This window comes from Melospiza georgiana, chromosome 5 (genome assembly GCF_028018845.1).
Source record: "Melospiza georgiana isolate bMelGeo1 chromosome 5, bMelGeo1.pri, whole genome shotgun sequence".
Classification (NCBI taxonomy): Eukaryota; Metazoa; Chordata; class Aves; order Passeriformes; family Passerellidae; genus Melospiza; species Melospiza georgiana.
This window is the reverse complement of record NC_080434.1, coordinates 74071848-74092196: the sequence shown is the minus strand read 5'-3', so window position 1 is coordinate 74092196 and position 20349 is coordinate 74071848. Positions and strand designations below refer to the sequence as shown.

The following is a 20349-nucleotide window of genomic DNA, read 5'->3' as shown; positions in this document are numbered from 1 at the left end:
TTTTTGGGGTTGGTGGGGTTTTTTTGCTTGATAGCTTGCCTGTTTCAAATGAACAGTATTGTTTGGATAGCCCTTAGGGAAAATGCTTAATGAATACATGCAGTTAATCTTAAAACCCTCTGAAGAGCTCAATAAAAATACAGTCAGTTCTTTGTAAGACTTCTGGTTTTAATTTAAAAGTTATGTTTACCAGGTTAAACTTTATATGGGTGGAAATCAGTCTGGCTTATCTGTATGCAGTGTCTTACCTGAGAGCATGGGAATAGATACAAATAGGGCATAAATTCTCCTGAAGGTGTTCATGGTAAGTCCTCCTTGGATGGATTTTCCTACTACAGCCTGAATGCAGAGGGTTGGATGAATGGAAGAAGGTGTGTATGAAATCTCTATAAGAACCTCAGGGGAAAAAAAGCCTCCAAATACTTTTCACAAATACCAGATGGGAAGGGGTGACACTGGATGTCACGAAATCAGCAGGGGCAGTGACTAAAAATTTGTCTTTTCAAGGAAGCGCTGGTATTGTAGCAATGGTGTGTCCTAGATAAAATACTTATTTCATTGTGACCTTGCTCAGATTTATTACCAAGCACCAGCAATAAAGAATCTATCACATTCCTGTATCACATTCCTGTAGTAGTGGACCTATTGGAGTGTATCCAGAGGAGAACCATGAAGGTGTTCAGAGGGCTGGAGCAGCTCTGCTATGGAGACAGGCTGAGAGAGCAGGAGGCATTCAGCCTGCTGCATTCTCTTCACCAAGCCTGGAGGAGAGAAAGCTCCAGGGAGACCTTGGAGCACCTTCCACTACATAAAGGGCTGGAGAGGGACTTTGACACGCCCATGGCAAGATAGGACAAGAGGGAATGGGTTTAAAACTGAAAGGTATTAGGTTCAGATTAGACACGGGAAGAAATTCTTTACTGTGAGGGAGAGGAGGCACTGGCAGAGGTGACCAGAGAAGCTGTGGCTGCCCCATCCCTGGAAGGGATCCTGTTCATGGCCAGGCTGGATGGGGCTCTGAGCATCCTGCTCCGGGGGAAGGTGTCCGTGCCCATAGCAGGGGAGTTATAAGGAGATGGTCTTCAGTGTCCCTTCCAACCCAAACCATTCTGTGATTTTGTGAAACTAGCTAGCCTGCAGCTAAGTACCATTCCAGTCAGGATAACCTCAGTAAGACTAAAGTTCAGAGTGCTTTTCTAAAGAAATGTTTGTTGACTTTGAGCTATTTAGGGAATTGAGATATAAATATTCGAGCAAGTTATCTTTAGAGTCCTTTTCAAGCCAAACTGTTCTATGATTCCATTAATGGTATGAAATGTGGGACACATTCCTGTAGCGTGTACACTGTGATGGCCACCAAGCCCTCACGACGTCTACGAGAAAAATTATTTGTCCCAAAACGAACCCTTGGCTATTGCGTGAAGTAACGCCGTGATGTGGGTTTTCCAGGCATTTGCGGGGAGAGTGGGACGGGGATGCAGCCGGAGGGAGAGGGTGTGAGGACAATGCTGTCCCTGGTGTGAGGGAAGCTGCGCCCGGGCCCTCACAGTGGCGCAGGTCGCTTTTCTCTCCTCCGGACCGAGCAGCGCTCCCTCAGCACTATCGCCGTCCTGGGCTATCCTGGCCGCGCCTGCGCTCCCCGCGGGAGGACGGGCCGCGCCTGCGCTGCCGCCGCAGCCGGGCCGGGCCGGGGGCCGTGTTGGGCCGGGCCGGGTCGGGTCGGGCCGCGCCGCCGCCCCCGCCCCAGCCATGTCCGGCCGGCCGCGCCGCCCGGGAGCAGCGGAGCCGGGCGGGCTGCGCAGGTGGGAGCGGCCGCGGGGGAACGGGAGCGGAGCGGGGCGGGCAGCGCTGGGCGGGCGGGGGTGCGGCGCTGCTCGTCCGGGGCGGCTCCGGAGCCAATGCCGGTGTGCAGCCCGTGCTCCTCCGGCACACGGCCCCTTCTCCTGCGGCCTCGCCCCCCGTGCGGGGGCTCCTCCGTGTCGGTGGCGAGTGAGGGACCAGCAGCCCGGGGCAGGGCGTGTGGGCTCGGCGAGACACCCCAGCCCGGCTGGGAGCGCTGGGGTTGGTGTCAGGCTGGAGTGTCCGCGCAGTGCAAAGCAAATAGGGGAATGTTTCTAAAAGGCATAATTTTCGGTCATCATTTCCCCTTTCAAACAGTGTCGTACTTACGGCATGTGTTGTAGTGTACCTAAGCTGGTTTAAAAATTGTTTTCTTTAAGTCGTTAAAGCGAGTAGTTGTTGAAGGTGGTTAGGGAAGGGGTGTAATCGTTTATTGCCTTGGTGAAAACGGAGCGGGTTGGAAAGGGGACCCTTTGCCTGGTCTGTGATTTTGGGGAAGCTGTTTGTGCTGTTTGTGCCGTGTGGTGCTGGTAACTTGAGCCCTCTGGGGAGCAGGAAATTCCCAAAGCCAGCAGGGTGGAGGAGCACGGCAAAGAAAACATGGGTGGTTAACAAGGGAGTAAAACATTAAAAATCCTTTCTTCTCCATTGCTGAGCTAAGGGCAGAGACCTGGCCCGTACACTATGTTTGCTGTTAGTCACACATACAAAAACATGGAACAGGCTGCCGTGCCAGATCCTTCTCTCGGGCAGGTGTGGGGTGGATCTGCAGCTGCCATCCTTAGCCCAGAAGACAGCTCTGGTGTTGAGAGATGCTACGGTTGTGTTTTGTTCAGTAAGCTGTCATTTACGGTGTCAAAGCCTCCAGAACCAAGGAGGAGAATGTAGAGAGCTCAAGCCTTAAGCTGTCCCTGGCTGACCTGCCAGTGTGTTGTGAGCACTACGGGCTGCTCCCTGTCCCTGGCTTTTTTGTGAGGGCTCCAGAATTTCCTGTGCCAAAGTGTTTCCGCATAGACATTTGACCTGCTTCTCCCTAGCCATTATATTAAAATGTAGTTTCTGGACTTGTCTTTTCTGGGAGTTTACTACCGGATGGGGCAGTAATAAATGTCAAGTCATGCACTGCTGACAGAGGGTGGACATGTCCACAAGTCCATAAACGCTGGTTGCAGTCCTCAATTAGGTTTTTCTTCCCCACCAATTTGTTTGTAAAAAGAGTCTATTTTCTGTTACCAAAATATGAAGTGTTTGTTTGAAAATTTTGATGTCTTAATTGCATTAGTCCAAGATATTTTCTGAGCAGTTGAACCAACACCTTTGTTAAGTATGTGTTGCCTGAGTAAGTGGATATGAATCACGTATCTGTATGCCAAATCAAATTGTCCATCTTTGATGTTTATAGGCCATGTTCAGTGACTTGATTTCAGATGAAAATTCTTCTTTTCTAGTTCTGTGCAACATCCACGCTGCTGGCATCAAGAGCGGGAACATAGAAGCTGCAATGATTCAGATTCTCTGGTGTTGGAGGAATATCAATGTGCCCATTTAGACCTCTGGCTGGAGAGGTAAGGAATAATTGTAAATTATTTTAAATCTCTACTTTGCTGCACTCTTTTTAGGACTCCCAAGAAAAGCATGGACATGTTTAGGTTGAGTGTTCTCTTGTAATGGAGTGCCACAGAGTTAGGAGATGATACCTGCATCATGCCTAAAGCAGACCATCGAGTGTGTCTCATGGAAATACATGCCCCAGTATTAGCAAGTGTCCAGAGTGAAAGGGAGAAGGGCTCTGAGCTGAAGCAGTAGTTTAAGCCCTTTATTGCCGATGTCTTCAATATTAGTATAAAACTCCCAATGAAGGCGTTTGTTGTAATTCTTAGACTTTGCTCATGCATCTTTCTGTGTAAAAGTGGGCAACCATCTTTGTCTCTTCACAGTCCACTTGGTATATTGAGCTGTACTGCAGATTTTAGTGAGCACCTTTTTTTCCTCTAGTCCATTCTGGAGGACATTTTGAAATTACATAGAACTCTATACATAGGTAATTCTATGAATATTTTGCTTGGCTTTTGGATATTCTAGACTAAAGACCCAAGGTGGAGGAAATGGTTGGGACTGGTATCTTATTGTGTGATAGCAAGGGTGCAAAGTGGTGAGTGCTCAGATATGTGCAGCAAACTGAACACATTATAAGAGGAAAAGTTTTACTAAGGGTACATGAAAATAGTTTTTTTATGTAATTCATACATTTCTGAGTATTCCACTGTATGAAGGTGATTTTAATTTTGGATGGCATGTTTAATATTGCTTTGTTAAGGAATGAATGTTTTGAAGAGATTAGGAAAGGCCTTGTATTCAGGAGTGTGTTCTGTGTCTTTGATGTGCTCATAAAAAATACTGAGAGTATGGCAGGAGTGTGAGCCTGAAGTGAATGTGCCAGCAGTGTTTTGTGTTTCTCTTTTGCTGAGTGGATCTGCTCCTTTTCAGTGTGGAATCTTTGTCCTATGTTAAAGTGACATTGTCAGCTTGCATGGTAATTTCATCTGTTGATGTGAAACCATTTAGGGAAAGTAAGACTGTCAGCTAAATCTGCTTCTGTATTACTTACATGACTTGTTGAATGTTGAGGCCTTAAAATTGACAGAAGAGGAGAGGCTGAAGGTGACTTAGGACTGAAATAGAGAAGGAGCGTGCCCATGGTTTTACAGTTGTGGGGCTGGTTTTGTCCATTACTGAAGTTCCTGTTGATTGAATGTGTTACAAGCAGCAAACATTCATGTTGAATTCCCATTATTTTCTAGCTCTACCACATCAGAAAATTCCAGGCCACTTTCCAGTGGCCCCAGCTGGGAAGGTAGACCTGAAGAAGGCAAAACAATGAGGACATCAAATAAAAAATTGTCAAAGTAGGTATTGAGCTATTGCTGCTTGTTGTTACATTGGTTTTAGCAAAAGCATCTGATGATCTTTGATTCGTTCACCTGCATTGATGAAGATTTGAAACAACCCACAGGCTGTTTTGTATCAAGCCTGAAGGATGCCTTAGGGAGGGAGTAGCACTGAGAGGTTTTAGCTCAAAAGCTGCTTCTGTGATTATTTGAGATTCAGATTGGATTAGCACAGCTTTCACTTGTGTGACCTAGTGAGGTAAGGGTTGTGCTTACTGTCTGTCATTAAGAATACAGGGCAGTTCTAGAATATGTGTTTATGGAAATTCCTATAAAGATATTAAGGTTGCTTTCAACCTAATTTTTATTTTTGTTTTCAAATTCTGTTTCAAGCAACTCTGCCAACCCAGCAGAAAGGGAAACAGATGAGGTGGTCCTGAGGAGAAGACAAAAGCAGATCAATTTTGGCAAGAATACCCTGGCCTATGACAGATACATTAAAGAAGTTCCAAAGTAAGTTGCCCAGTGTTGTTCATTTCCGAATGAACCCTTAGTTGTTCCTGGTGGGTGTTTGTGTGTGTAGAATAGCTCACAGCCTTAGTTCTCTTGAAAGTCTTCCTGTGGTTTTTACTGCTGAGTGTGACATTATATGGTGTGTGATATCTCTGGGTAATTTGAGTCAGCTGTCCCAGCACTCTTGCCTCTCAACTTGGTGTTCACCCTCACCTTAGTGTCTGTGGGGTGGGGAGAGGAGAAGGCCTTGAAGCTGTGCAAGCCCTGTTCAGTCATGCCCAAAACTCAGTGTGTTTATCAGCACTGTTTTAGTGATTAATGCAAAACACAGCACTAGCGGGGCTGCTGGGGAGGAAGGTAACTCCATCCTTGAGAGACTGAGTACAATACTAAATAAAAGAAGCTGCACTTGACTCAGGAAAAGTAAAGCACGAGGAGCTGGAGGTTAGGATAATATTGAATCGGTATGTTATGCTTCTGTTTCATCTTTGTTCATGGGCACTGGGGCTCCGCTTCTGGCAGCTGTCAGAGTGCTGGGCTGGATGAGCCTCCAGTCTGACTCAGCACGTTATGGTTTGTTGTTGGTTTTGGGATTTATTTTTGGTAACGTCTTATAATATAAACATTTCAGTGAAGTGATTAAAAAACAAACATTTTATTTATTAGACCAGTGATGCTTGTGTGGGCTGATGGACTAAGGATTCTTTTGAAGGAGAGCACTCCTTCTTCTCTGAAATGACAAATGTCACTGTGTGTTTGCAGGAGCCAGCGACTTCCAGGGGTTCACCCTACAACTCCCAACAAGTTCAAGAAGTACAGCCGCAGGTCCTGGGACCGGCAGATCAAGCTGTGGAAGATAGCACTGCATGCCTGGGATCCTCCTGCTGAGGAAACCTGGGATCTGCAGCCCGTGTATGTTCTGTGGGTGAATCAAGTCAGGGCTTAAGGAATGTGAGGTGGGCTCTGTGGTTCCTTTAGAGCATTCCTGACTGGGAGAAAAAGGATCAGACTCAACAATGGGAGTCTGCTTGAATGCTTTGTTTTCCATTAGAATTCTGTTAGTCTTCAAGATATTGCAGTTGTTTAGTCTGAGTTAATCTGCAGTCAGGTGTTATTCAGGGAAAGGCATTTGGTGTGCTGCAGTAGCACATTCCCTTCCCCTTTGTATTTGCACTGCTGGGCACAAGGTACTGTAACTTTTCTGGAGAGCAACAGACACGATCAGAAACTTGGCAATTACTGTTCCTTGACTTTGATAACTTTCCATCATTCCTTTTCCTGAAGTCCGTGGGAACACATGTCTCCTATGCTGACAATATGTGAGAGGATTTGAGATGTTTAAGAAAATGAAAGAGAGAATTCTGTGCTCTCTGTGGGACGGTGGCAACAGTGTTCAAGAAGGAAATAGTTTTATCTTTTCACAACTTTGAATTTCTGTATCAAGGCTGGTTCTGCTACTTAATGCCACCTCATGCTTTCAAGATTAGGACTAGTAAATTGGGAGGAGAAGAGTGAATGGAATTCTCTTAGCTGTGTTACTGCACTGTGTAAATAGTTTTACCTGTGTTGGAATTGATCTGGGGTAGAAATTGCAGTTTTTATACAATTTGGGTGTCATGAAATTAACTGTTAATTCTTAGTGCTGCTGAACTGTTTTCTGTTAGGAGCGGTAAGCCAGATGGATAGTTTTTAAAAGATTTTATTTCTTCCCGCTCTGTTTAGCAGTACAGAACCTTCAGGTAGTTGCCAGGAATGGTTCTGCAAAGATGAGGATGTTCGTGGCTCCTTTGTATTTGAGGAAAAGCAGGCGAGAAATGAGTGTGAAGATGAATGCAGACAGACTGCCCACTCACCTGAGAGGTATGAGAGCAAACTTCTGTGCTTCACTTAGGGAAATAATTCTGTACAGGTCAGTGCTGTCAGGTTATGGTAGGAAATGTTTAGTGTGGAAGGGCAGTTGATACTCAGCTTTGGGGTTTGACACTTTTGCTATTGAATGCAATCCATCAGAGGTACAGAGGAATAAATATGAAGAAGATACCAACAATGCTGAATTACATGATTTAACAGGAGGAAATGCAGTGTTTTTTCAGCTTCTCAGTTTATACAGCCGGGTACTGAGGTTTCTTTAACCATTGCTGGTATGTTCTGAAAATAGAGGAGCTTTTTCAGGAGCAGGAATCCCCATCCTTCATACAGTTGTGCCTTTCTGCAGCAGAGCAGGGAGGCTGAATGTGAAATGCATTTCCCTCCTTACTGAAATATCTTGTCCTGGGGGGATGTGTGTGAAGCTCAAAATGGTTTTGCATCTAAACTGTGAGAGATGTGTTCAGTGTTCCTCTGTGTGACTGAGGAATCCTACCTCAAAAGAAAACTTCTTCAGCTTCATATGCTGTTACTTAGCAGAACAGTGATAAACATCTAAACATAGATCAAAAGTGTTACGTGTGTAAAATCTGTTTTTGTAGTTCCTGTTCTCCCAATTCTTCTCCAGTATGGAAACGCAGAAGAAGAAACAATTCTGAGTCCTCTGAGGTTTCAGAGAGCAAAAACCATTATCTGCAGATGTACCACACTGCACTGGAAAGGTATGAAATGATTCTCCATGTGGGAAGTCATTGATACCATGAACTGACATTTGGAACATGGCTGGTATTTCCCCCTCCCTTTGTTAATAGCTTTAATTGTGTCTAAATGTGTGCAATGTAATGAGGAAGGGAGATCATGTCAGAATAATTGTGCTGTGTGATAGCAGATATTTACAGTGCTCCGTTGCAAAGTGTCAGTAGACACAGCACAGGTTGTTTTGTGCGTAGATTTAGGCAACACTAAGGATTTGGGCAGTTTAGTAGTCATTTCATACTAACCTTAGTGAAAATGTTCCTGCAGGTATGGTTTCTTCTTTCTGCTTAGCCCCCTTCAGAAGAATGAAGAGGAACTGTGTTACCACAGTGCATGGATTTGGACATTTTCATTTTCTTTCCAGCCTTACTGCCTCAGGACATCAGGATGCTTTTTCCAAGTGCTCAGAGTGGGAAGCCTTTGGTGAAAAAGATGAAGTCATGGCAGTGCAACAGAGTATGGAAATAACAAGGTAAATACCCCAGTGATTTTGTTGTTTTTGTGGCTGATGCTGTAAAGGTGTCCTTTCCTTTCCTTTTTCATCTTTTCCTTCTATCTTTCTTTTTTCCTTCTTTTTTACCTTTCCTCCAGCACGTGGTATGTTTGGTTGTTATTTCTGTTCTTTGAGTTTACTTGGCTTTTTTCAGTCTGACTCTCCATCTTTTGATTTCTGCTGCCTCTGCCATCCCAGGTGATGCTGGAAAATGATGAGCCCCTTTCGAACTCTGTGTTGTGAACAGGAAAGTTTGCCTCTCACTTCCTCAGCCTAAGAGCTGGAAGCTTCCTCTGTCTATCTCCCTAAAGATTAAGTTGTTTTGTTGTGACAACAAACTAATAAACAAAAAAACTAAGGAAAGAAACACCAGGCATAAAACCCTAAGTAATGGTAGTGATTAAAATATTTATTTAAAGAATTTTCTTTTTTTATTATATTCTGTTACTTTACAGTTGGTACATGCATATTCATGAGGTTATACATATTCAAACATTGTTTGAATTTAGGTATTCTTTGGCTTGGTTTTAAGTTTTGACCTATCTTCATGCCATCTTGTAGCTTAAACTAGTGTGTTTTATTTCTTCTCATGGTTCCATCCTGCTGTATTTTCACTCCCTGATAATGAGATTTAAAAAATTCTTCATTTTTTTGGTCCTCTGGTTTCTATTTCAGTTTTCTTGCCTTTTGGATAAGATAGTCCCCAATTGTGGGAAACCACCTAATCATTTCACCCCATTTTCTGAATTAGTTACATGAAAAATCACTTCAACATTTCACAGTCTGTGTTATGCTATGGTCTAAAATATTATATTTTACACTACTATTTATAAAAGTTATACAGTGCGTATATAAACTGAGAGATTATACTATATCAAAAGCAATAATAACAAGTTGTACTATAGCAGGATTTTTCTGATCATTGATAACATGCAAAACAAAAGCTAACACATAACTGTGAAAGCCAATAACTACATGTATTATTTATAACACACACACACAGAAACACGATGGATTTACAGTGCAGAGGCTGCCGTGCCAGATCCTTCTCTCGGGCAGGTGTGGGGTGGATCTGCAGCTGCCATCCTTAGCCCAGAAGACAGCTCTGGTGTTGAGAGATGCTACGGTTGTGTTTTGTTCAGTAAGCTGTCATTTAAGGTGTCAAAGCCTCCAGAACCAAGGAGGAGAATGTAGAGAGCTCAAGCCTTAAGCTGTCCCTGGCTGACCTGCCAGTGTGTTGTGAGCACTACGGGCTGCTCCCTGTCCCTGGCTTTTTTGTGAGGGCTCCAGAATTTCCTGTGCCAAAGTGTTTCCGCATAGACATTTGACCTGCTTCTCCCTAGCCATTATATTAAAATGTAGTTTCTGGACTTGTCTTTTCTGGGAGTTTACTACCGGATGGGGCAGTAATAAATGTCAAGTCATGCACTGCTGACAGAGGGTGGACATGTCCACAAGTCCATAAACGCTGGTTGCAGTCCTCAATTAGGTTTTTCTTCCCCACCAATTTGTTTGTAAAAAGAGTCTATTTTCTGTTACCAAAATATGAAGTGTTTGTTTGAAAATTTTGATGTCTTAATTGCATTAGTCCAAGATATTTTCTGAGCAGTTGAACCAACACCTTTGTTAAGTATGTGTTGCCTGAGTAAGTGGATATGAATCACGTATCTGTATGCCAAATCAAATTGTCCATCTTTGATGTTTATAGGCCATGTTCAGTGACTTGATTTCAGATGAAAATTCTTCTTTTCTAGTTCTGTGCAACATCCACGCTGCTGGCATCAAGAGCGGGAACATAGAAGCTGCAATGATTCAGATTCTCTGGTGTTGGAGGAATATCAATGTGCCCATTTAGACCTCTGGCTGGAGAGGTAAGGAATAATTGTAAATTATTTTAAATCTCTACTTTGCTGCACTCTTTTTAGGACTCCCAAGAAAAGCATGGACATGTTTAGGTTGAGTGTTCTCTTGTAATGGAGTGCCACAGAGTTAGGAGATGATACCTGCATCATGCCTAAAGCAGACCATCGAGTGTGTCTCATGGAAATACATGCCCCAGTATTAGCAAGTGTCCAGAGTGAAAGGGAGAAGGGCTCTGAGCTGAAGCAGTAGTTTAAGCCCTTTATTGCCGATGTCTTCAATATTAGTATAAAACTCCCAATGAAGGCGTTTGTTGTAATTCTTAGACTTTGCTCATGCATCTTTCTGTGTAAAAGTGGGCAACCATCTTTGTCTCTTCACAGTCCACTTGGTATATTGAGCTGTACTGCAGATTTTAGTGAGCACCTTTTTTTCCTCTAGTCCATTCTGGAGGACATTTTGAAATTACATAGAACTCTATACATAGGTAATTCTATGAATATTTTGCTTGGCTTTTGGATATTCTAGACTAAAGACCCAAGGTGGAGGAAATGGTTGGGACTGGTATCTTATTGTGTGATAGCAAGGGTGCAAAGTGGTGAGTGCTCAGATATGTGCAGCAAACTGAACACATTATAAGAGGAAAAGTTTTACTAAGGGTACATGAAAATAGTTTTTTTATGTAATTCATACATTTCTGAGTATTCCACTGTATGAAGGTGATTTTAATTTTGGATGGCATGTTTAATATTGCTTTGTTAAGGAATGAATGTTTTGAAGAGATTAGGAAAGGCCTTGTATTCAGGAGTGTGTTCTGTGTCTTTGATGTGCTCATAAAAAATACTGAGAGTATGGCAGGAGTGTGAGCCTGAAGTGAATGTGCCAGCAGTGTTTTGTGTTTCTCTTTTGCTGAGTGGATCTGCTCCTTTTCAGTGTGGAATCTTTGTCCTATGTTAAAGTGACATTGTCAGCTTGCATGGTAATTTCATCTGTTGATGTGAAACCATTTAGGGAAAGTAAGACTGTCAGCTAAATCTGCTTCTGTATTACTTACATGACTTGTTGAATGTTGAGGCCTTAAAATTGACAGAAGAGGAGAGGCTGAAGGTGACTTAGGACTGAAATAGAGAAGGAGCGTGCCCATGGTTTTACAGTTGTGGGGCTGGTTTTGTCCATTACTGAAGTTCCTGTTGATTGAATGTGTTACAAGCAGCAAACATTCATGTTGAATTCCCATTATTTTCTAGCTCTACCACATCAGAAAATTCCAGGCCACTTTCCAGTGGCCCCAGCTGGGAAGGTAGACCTGAAGAAGGCAAAACAATGAGGACATCAAATAAAAAATTGTCAAAGTAGGTATTGAGCTATTGCTGCTTGTTGTTACATTGGTTTTAGCAAAAGCATCTGATGATCTTTGATTCGTTCACCTGCATTGATGAAGATTTGAAACAACCCACAGGCTGTTTTGTATCAAGCCTGAAGGATGCCTTAGGGAGGGAGTAGCACTGAGAGGTTTTAGCTCAAAAGCTGCTTCTGTGATTATTTGAGATTCAGATTGGATTAGCACAGCTTTCACTTGTGTGACCTAGTGAGGTAAGGGTTGTGCTTACTGTCTGTCATTAAGAATACAGGGCAGTTCTAGAATATGTGTTTATGGAAATTCCTATAAAGATATTAAGGTTGCTTTCAACCTAATTTTTATTTTTGTTTTCAAATTCTGTTTCAAGCAACTCTGCCAACCCAGCAGAAAGGGAAACAGATGAGGTGGTCCTGAGGAGAAGACAAAAGCAGATCAATTTTGGCAAGAATACCCTGGCCTATGACAGATACATTAAAGAAGTTCCAAAGTAAGTTGCCCAGTGTTGTTCATTTCCGAATGAACCCTTAGTTGTTCCTGGTGGGTGTTTGTGTGTGTAGAATAGCTCACAGCCTTAGTTCTCTTGAAAGTCTTCCTGTGGTTTTTACTGCTGAGTGTGACATTATATGGTGTGTGATATCTCTGGGTAATTTGAGTCAGCTGTCCCAGCACTCTTGCCTCTCAACTTGGTGTTCACCCTCACCTTAGTGTCTGTGGGGTGGGGAGAGGAGAAGGCCTTGAAGCTGTGCAAGCCCTGTTCAGTCATGCCCAAAACTCAGTGTGTTTATCAGCACTGTTTTAGTGATTAATGCAAAACACAGCACTAGCGGGGCTGCTGGGGAGGAAGGTAACTCCATCCTTGAGAGACTGAGTACAATACTAAATAAAAGAAGCTGCACTTGACTCAGGAAAAGTAAAGCACGAGGAGCTGGAGGTTAGGATAATATTGAATCGGTATGTTATGCTTCTGTTTCATCTTTGTTCATGGGCACTGGGGCTCCGCTTCTGGCAGCTGTCAGAGTGCTGGGCTGGATGAGCCTCCAGTCTGACTCAGCACGTTATGGTTTGTTGTTGGTTTTGGGATTTATTTTTGGTAACGTCTTATAATATAAACATTTCAGTGAAGTGATTAAAAAACAAACATTTTATTTATTAGACCAGTGATGCTTGTGTGGGCTGATGGACTAAGGATTCTTTTGAAGGAGAGCACTCCTTCTTCTCTGAAATGACAAATGTCACTGTGTGTTTGCAGGAGCCAGCGACTTCCAGGGGTTCACCCTACAACTCCCAACAAGTTCAAGAAGTACAGCCGCAGGTCCTGGGACCGGCAGATCAAGCTGTGGAAGATAGCACTGCATGCCTGGGATCCTCCTGCTGAGGAAACCTGGGATCTGCAGCCCGTGTATGTTCTGTGGGTGAATCAAGTCAGGGCTTAAGGAATGTGAGGTGGGCTCTGTGGTTCCTTTAGAGCATTCCTGACTGGGAGAAAAAGGATCAGACTCAACAATGGGAGTCTGCTTGAATGCTTTGTTTTCCATTAGAATTCTGTTAGTCTTCAAGATATTGCAGTTGTTTAGTCTGAGTTAATCTGCAGTCAGGTGTTATTCAGGGAAAGGCATTTGGTGTGCTGCAGTAGCACATTCCCTTCCCCTTTGTATTTGCACTGCTGGGCACAAGGTACTGTAACTTTTCTGGAGAGCAACAGACACGATCAGAAACTTGGCAATTACTGTTCCTTGACTTTGATAACTTTCCATCATTCCTTTTCCTGAAGTCCGTGGGAACACATGTCTCCTATGCTGACAATATGTGAGAGGATTTGAGATGTTTAAGAAAATGAAAGAGAGAATTCTGTGCTCTCTGTGGGACGGTGGCAACAGTGTTCAAGAAGGAAATAGTTTTATCTTTTCACAACTTTGAATTTCTGTATCAAGGCTGGTTCTGCTACTTAATGCCACCTCATGCTTTCAAGATTAGGACTAGTAAATTGGGAGGAGAAGAGTGAATGGAATTCTCTTAGCTGTGTTACTGCACTGTGTAAATAGTTTTACCTGTGTTGGAATTGATCTGGGGTAGAAATTGCAGTTTTTATACAATTTGGGTGTCATGAAATTAACTGTTAATTCTTAGTGCTGCTGAACTGTTTTCTGTTAGGAGCGGTAAGCCAGATGGATAGTTTTTAAAAGATTTTATTTCTTCCCGCTCTGTTTAGCAGTACAGAACCTTCAGGTAGTTGCCAGGAATGGTTCTGCAAAGATGAGGATGTTCGTGGCTCCTTTGTATTTGAGGAAAAGCAGGCGAGAAATGAGTGTGAAGATGAATGCAGACAGACTGCCCACTCACCTGAGAGGTATGAGAGCAAACTTCTGTGCTTCACTTAGGGAAATAATTCTGTACAGGTCAGTGCTGTCAGGTTATGGTAGGAAATGTTTAGTGTGGAAGGGCAGTTGATACTCAGCTTTGGGGTTTGACACTTTTGCTATTGAATGCAATCCATCAGAGGTACAGAGGAATAAATATGAAGAAGATACCAACAATGCTGAATTACATGATTTAACAGGAGGAAATGCAGTGTTTTTTCAGCTTCTCAGTTTATACAGCCGGGTACTGAGGTTTCTTTAACCATTGCTGGTATGTTCTGAAAATAGAGGAGCTTTTTCAGGAGCAGGAATCCCCATCCTTCATACAGTTGTGCCTTTCTGCAGCAGAGCAGGGAGGCTGAATGTGAAATGCATTTCCCTCCTTACTGAAATATCTTGTCCTGGGGGGATGTGTGTGAAGCTCAAAATGGTTTTGCATCTAAACTGTGAGAGATGTGTTCAGTGTTCCTCTGTGTGACTGAGGAATCCTACCTCAAAAGAAAACTTCTTCAGCTTCATATGCTGTTACTTAGCAGAACAGTGATAAACATCTAAACATAGATCAAAAGTGTTACGTGTGTAAAATCTGTTTTTGTAGTTCCTGTTCTCCCAATTCTTCTCCAGTATGGAAACGCAGAAGAAGAAACAATTCTGAGTCCTCTGAGGTTTCAGAGAGCAAAAACCATTATCTGCAGATGTACCACACTGCACTGGAAAGGTATGAAATGATTCTCCATGTGGGAAGTCATTGATACCATGAACTGACATTTGGAACATGGCTGGTATTTCCCCCTCCCTTTGTTAATAGCTTTAATTGTGTCTAAATGTGTGCAATGTAATGAGGAAGGGAGATCATGTCAGAATAATTGTGCTGTGTGATAGCAGATATTTACAGTGCTCCGTTGCAAAGTGTCAGTAGACACAGCACAGGTTGTTTTGTGCGTAGATTTAGGCAACACTAAGGATTTGGGCAGTTTAGTAGTCATTTCATACTAACCTTAGTGAAAATGTTCCTGCAGGTATGGTTTCTTCTTTCTGCTTAGCCCCCTTCAGAAGAATGAAGAGGAACTGTGTTACCACAGTGCATGGATTTGGACATTTTCATTTTCTTTCCAGCCTTACTGCCTCAGGACATCAGGATGCTTTTTCCAAGTGCTCAGAGTGGGAAGCCTTTGGTGAAAAAGATGAAGTCATGGCAGTGCAACAGAGTATGGAAATAACAAGGTAAATACCCCAGTGATTTTGTTGTTTTTGTTGCTGATGCTGTAAAGGTGTCCTTTCCTTTCCTTTTTCATCTTTTCCTTCTATCTTTCTTTTTTCCTTCTTTTTTACCTTTCCTCCAGCACGTGGTATGTTTGGTTGTTATTTCTGTTCTTTGAGTTTACTTGGCTTTTTTCAGTCTGACTCTCCATCTTTTGATTTCTGCTGCCTCTGCCATCCCAGGTGATGCTGGAAAATGATGAGCCCCTTTCGAACTCTGTGTTGTGAACAGGAAAGTTTGCTTCTCACTTCCTCAGCCTAAGAGCTGGAAGTTTCCTCTCTGTCTCCCTAAAGATTAAGTTTTTTTGTAGTGACAGCAATGATAGTTGTTCATTTTTATGCAGTGACTTGATTCCCGCCAGTTGTTCTGCGGTATGGAGCAATCCTAAACAGAAGAAACCCAGCTTCTTTCTGCCTGACAGCAAGACTTGCAGAGATGCAAACTTCAGGCTGGAGAGGTATCAAAGGCAGCTCATCAGCTGGGGTTTCAGGGGTATTTTTGCCTATTATTTTAGTACCTTAGTTGCTTTCTTGCTGTAAGTCAATCCAAGCATTTATTATAAACATATGATTTTTAATTTTTGTTTAGCTATTTTTTACTATTTGTCTTAGGGATATGTTGATCAATATTTATATGTTGTGTGGTAAAATTCTGTCTCTATGTTTTCATGTTATAGTCTGTTTTAATGTAAATGGATTGTAGCTGTATTTAGTGTTCAGAAGTTACCATAATAACGCTACTTAGTCTTTGCTTTGTTTTTTTTTTTTTTTTTTTTTTCATTTGTAGGCTTAAACTTTGTAGCAGTTTATTGGATGGACATCAGTCAGAATACCCTGACAGGGGATGGGAAAGTGCAAATGCTGAAGATACAATACTGAGGAAAAAAATCTAAATACCAAGGTGAGTTTGTGCTGACTGCTTACTTGATATGTTTCAGTTGCAGAATGTTTCAGTTTCATTCTGCAGAATGCAACTCTTAAGTTCAGGCAGATCAGTTTATTTTATTTTATTAGTGTTTTATCCCATCCTCTTGCACTTAATACATCACCTTTTATTAAAAGATCCAATGCTTCAGACTTGGTAAGTTGAAAATGTTACCTGTCAGCCAGAAAATGTGTTTTTATCTCTCAAATGAAAAGTGTCAATGTTTTTAAGCATTTCAATAGCACCTTTTCTGTCTCTTAATATTTTTGTGATGAAGTAACAACTTGGCATTTGCAGCAGTAGATTTTAGTGAAAAATTTCTCTTGCGCTGTAGATTCCTGTGGTGCATTAATAAGATGGGTGGTAATCTGGGTTAAACAGATTTTATTAGCAATAAGTCTTTTGTGTAATTAGATTGTCTTTGATCTGCATTTGATGCAGGCTCTGAAACATGGACGAGAATATAAATGTCTGTTAATCAGTGATCTTTGAAAATTTTGCCTTATAAAACTCATTAAGAATATGGCCAAAATTAGTTTTACACTTAGATTTTGGATTATAGCAATGTGAGGAAAAGGCAGCTAGAGTTTTTAAACAATTATGCTGATGACATTTTTCTTTTGACTATTGATTTTTAATTTAAACTCTTTGAACATTAATAAGATTTAACATGCTTTCACTTTTTTAAAGTGCTAATTCAATATTTGAAAATATTTAGTCTCTCTTTGTATATAGAAGTATTGAAGAAGGAATTTCTCCTGTGACAGAATGACTTGAAGAATAGGGATGTAGTCTGAGATCAGCAGATCAAGTCTTGGCAAACTGCTGCTGTCATGTAAGATCTGCACTGAAAGAGGAAGAGATTTGCAGTCAGCATAAGTGCAATCAACATAAGGTAAAATTATTCAGGTAAAAGAAGCATCTCTGGGTCACAGTTAAGGGCCTGTCTGGTTTCCACATAGTTGATACTTAGCATTTTTGCAGTGGTTTTTGTTGTAAATAAGGCTGTATTAAGGAGTGTATATATGCAGTGGGTTTGTAATCACTTGTTCTAATTGAAAAAAAGGCTCTGTTAGTGTAGAATGTGAATGCCTTCTCTGTAGAACAACACATTAATGTTCTGGGATGGAAAGATCAGTATTTAGAGCAGCATTGCCTTTACCCTTGGGGTTAAGTTGTGATGAGCTCTAACTCTCAAGTGTCAGGAACTTTATCTGTGGAAGTTTAATCTTGCTTGAAAACCAGATAGTGGTGTTTACATGGTAGAATTCCACACTACCTTCCCTTTTGCTAAAAGAAAATTTCTGTCTTAAACAGGAATAAATGTGAATATATCTGGTTGATTTCTAGGGAAGAAACCTTTGTCCATAGGACAATTAAGCTATGGCAGAAATTTGTTTATTAGAATTGAGATAAAAGTTTGTTTTATAAATTAATAATGACATTTAGACAAAAATGATGCAGGGGGTTGGGAAGAATAGGCTCAGCTGCTTCCTTTTCTCTCTGTCAAATACTTCAGGAATGTAGAGAATCTAGTATAGTATTTTTTCAGTAATTTATGTTCTCAAAATGTTCATACTAGTTCTAACACTTTATTTAGTATGGACAGTATGGGTTTCTCCTTTATACTGTGCTATAAGCTCAACCATATGCTCTCTTCCATTTACTGCCACTGTAACACTACAGCTTAAACGAGGAAAAGAAGAGAATATTTTGTTTTTAATGCCTGGATATAGCATGTTTATAAAGTGCTGTTACCTGCTTTTTTGTTTAGGTTTCTCCAGACCTTTATAAGGATAGATTGTTTTCTGCAAGCTGTGCCTCAAGTGTAAAACTCCAGATTTCATGAAACCTGTGCTGCAATGACAATGGATGTTCCTTAAAACTTTTGTGAGAACATTCCTGCTGTGCCTGCACTGGCAGGTGACACATAATATAACGTGCATTAGATTTCAAAGGCTGCTTCAGGTGAAGGATCCTGCCATTCCCTCTGGAGGTCTTGTTCCTCAGAGTGTGCTGATGCTTCACCAGAGAATTGGTCCAGTGTTAAGTCAGACTGAAATCCAACCCCTCCAACCAAGGAACCTCCTCTGCTCCCCTGGACCAGCACTGGACATCCAGCCTGAAGAACTGCTTCAAAAGAATGTAGATCATTTCAGCCTTCTCCAGCCACTAAAGACAAGCTGTTCAAAACTTTTGGATTGGGTGATCACCCATTTGGCCTATGTATTGTTCTCTGAGATGTATTAAGGTGGCATTTGCCTAAATCAGGTGAGAGAAGAGAAAGGAAAGGTGGATGGTTTATCAAAATCAGATCTGTTTCTTGAAGGGGCTGAGTGACTGTTAGAACAGCAGCACAGCATAAATACCTGGATTTTGCTTTTATGTGTGTTGCAGCCTGACCCAAAGAGCCAGTCTACAGTTAAAAAGTAGGAGAGGATGCATTCAGTGCCTGTTGTTCACACAACTATTGGGGATAAGTAGCAGTATTTGCAGGTGTGGAGCTGCTCTTGTCCAGGCTAAGGGTTGTGATGGTGTTGGAATAGACTCTCCTTTTTCTATTCTGCTAGCACTGTGTGCAGAAGTTTGAAGTGAAAGCTGTGGCTACAGTGGTTTGGACTAAAGCCACGTGCCAGTTACAAGAGTTCCACAGTCCTTGTGTAGCATGTACTGGGACACCAATGGCTGCTAGAGCTGGAGGTTGTTTCTCTGCAAGAGTTTGGGTTTGCTTTCCCTTGCTATGGGGCTGGCAGTACCCAGAGCCAAGAGCCCATTGTGCTGCTGATTTGGAAGTAAGCTGCTTCCTCAGAAACTACTCTCACTCCCAAAATGTAATTTCCAGGCATGCTCAGGCATTTCTCCCAACACAAGGGTGTATCAGTCACACACCACAGAGCATGTGTGTGTACAAGGGACACATCTGTACAGCACTTTTCTAAGAGGTAATATTTAGAACCTTGTTGTTCCAGTGTGCATGTTTCCTTGTGATTTATGATGATTGTAAATAAGGGAATGTGTTACATTTTTGGCAATTTGCCTTTATGCAGAAGAATTAAAGACTTGAACTTCAAACATCGTTGTTAGTCTGCTTTTGCAGTTGTGTTGTCAGTTTGATTATAAAAGGAATATGTGGGTTCAGTAGTCCTTTCTTGTTTGTTTTAGGGTGTTTACTTGGTTTGGGTAGTGATTTTGGATTTTTAGTCCTTGCTAAAAGTGGAAAAGAGGAGTTTTCAGAGATTAAAATCAGACTCTTGAAGGCAGTTTACAATTCTGGTTTTGTCCACCCCCTCAGTTTTAAGGCGTTTAACTTAGTGTGTGGGAGCAGCGGAAGTCCCAGCACCATTCTGCCATGGAAAGGGGTGCTGCTGGAGAAGATGGAACTGCTAGGTGAGAGTAATGGGCTGTTAAGAAATACTTAAACTCATCTGAAGTATTTTATGAGTATTAAGAGCCCTTAAGCTTTTGCCTGTGATGGACAGGGACTGCAGTGGATTTAGGGACACATCCATAGGATTTTGCAATTCAGCAGTCCTTAAAAGATTTTTGCATTTCTTGGTTGAAGATATTAGACTAGACATAGCATAACCAGTCTGCCTATGGCAGTGAAATTTTGGGCAGATTTATTCCTTCACCCAGATTCTGTGTGCTTGAGCAAGCTGTGGTAGCACAAGGGAAGGAATGAAACAGCAGATGAAGTTTGAGGTCTGCTAAAGTCATTTCATGCAGTGCTGCCACTGGATGTAGAATCATCCTGTGTTCTAATTAGTAACCTCATTAGTTTATATAGAGCACTCAAAACTGGAATGCAGCCTGGCCATGCACTTGTTTACCTACCCAAGGCTGTCTGACACAGAGCTTGCAACTGAGGTAGGTGAAGCAGAAGTCTGGCACTCCACCCCCAGTTTTTCCTTTAATTTTACCCAACTTAATTAAATCTCCCCTGCATAAATCTGTGCTCAGTTTATAATTAAACCAAAATATACCCTGAACTTCAACAGACAGGTTTCAATTTCTCCCTAGCAGTGACAAGTATCTTCTGTTGGCATGCTTCCACTGGGAGAATCTCCTTATAGATGATACATTATCTGTGTTGGTGGAAACCATCCTTCACTGCCAGTTCTGAAATGCCACGGGTTGTGTGTACTTTACTTTGTATCTAAAACTCCTTTGAGGTCACAGCTGAAGATATCTCCTGCTATCTCCTCCCCTTAAATTCCCACCGTGGTGTGAAA

General features: G+C 42.0%; 1 protein-coding gene across 7 annotated transcripts; it reads left to right on the top strand.

The window, feature by feature from the left end:
- Positions 1-1738: 1738 nt before the first annotated feature.
- LOC131084134 (uncharacterized) lies at positions 1739-19184 on the top strand. 7 transcript variants are annotated; one of them, XM_058025277.1, is made up of 19 exons: positions 1739-1802; positions 3288-3404; positions 4641-4745; positions 5121-5240; positions 6003-6152; positions 6966-7100; positions 7709-7828; positions 8227-8334; positions 10110-10226; positions 11463-11567; positions 11943-12062; positions 12825-12974; positions 13785-13922; positions 14531-14650; positions 15049-15156; positions 15555-15650; positions 15980-16093; positions 16836-17026; positions 17892-19184. In XM_058025277.1, the coding sequence occupies exons 1-17, from the start codon at positions 1750-1752 to the stop codon at positions 16083-16085; spliced, it is 1968 nt and encodes a 655-aa protein (XP_057881260.1). In that variant the 5' UTR covers positions 1739-1749; the 3' UTR covers positions 16086-16093; positions 16836-17026; positions 17892-19184. The 7 variants fall into 7 exon arrangements, with proteins under 7 accessions (XP_057881260.1, XP_057881259.1, XP_057881258.1 ...); XM_058025276.1 differs by having other exon boundaries at positions 6963-7100; positions 13788-13922; XM_058025275.1 differs by having other exon boundaries at positions 6963-7100; positions 16885-17026.
- The last annotated feature ends 1165 nt before the right edge of the window (positions 19185-20349 follow it).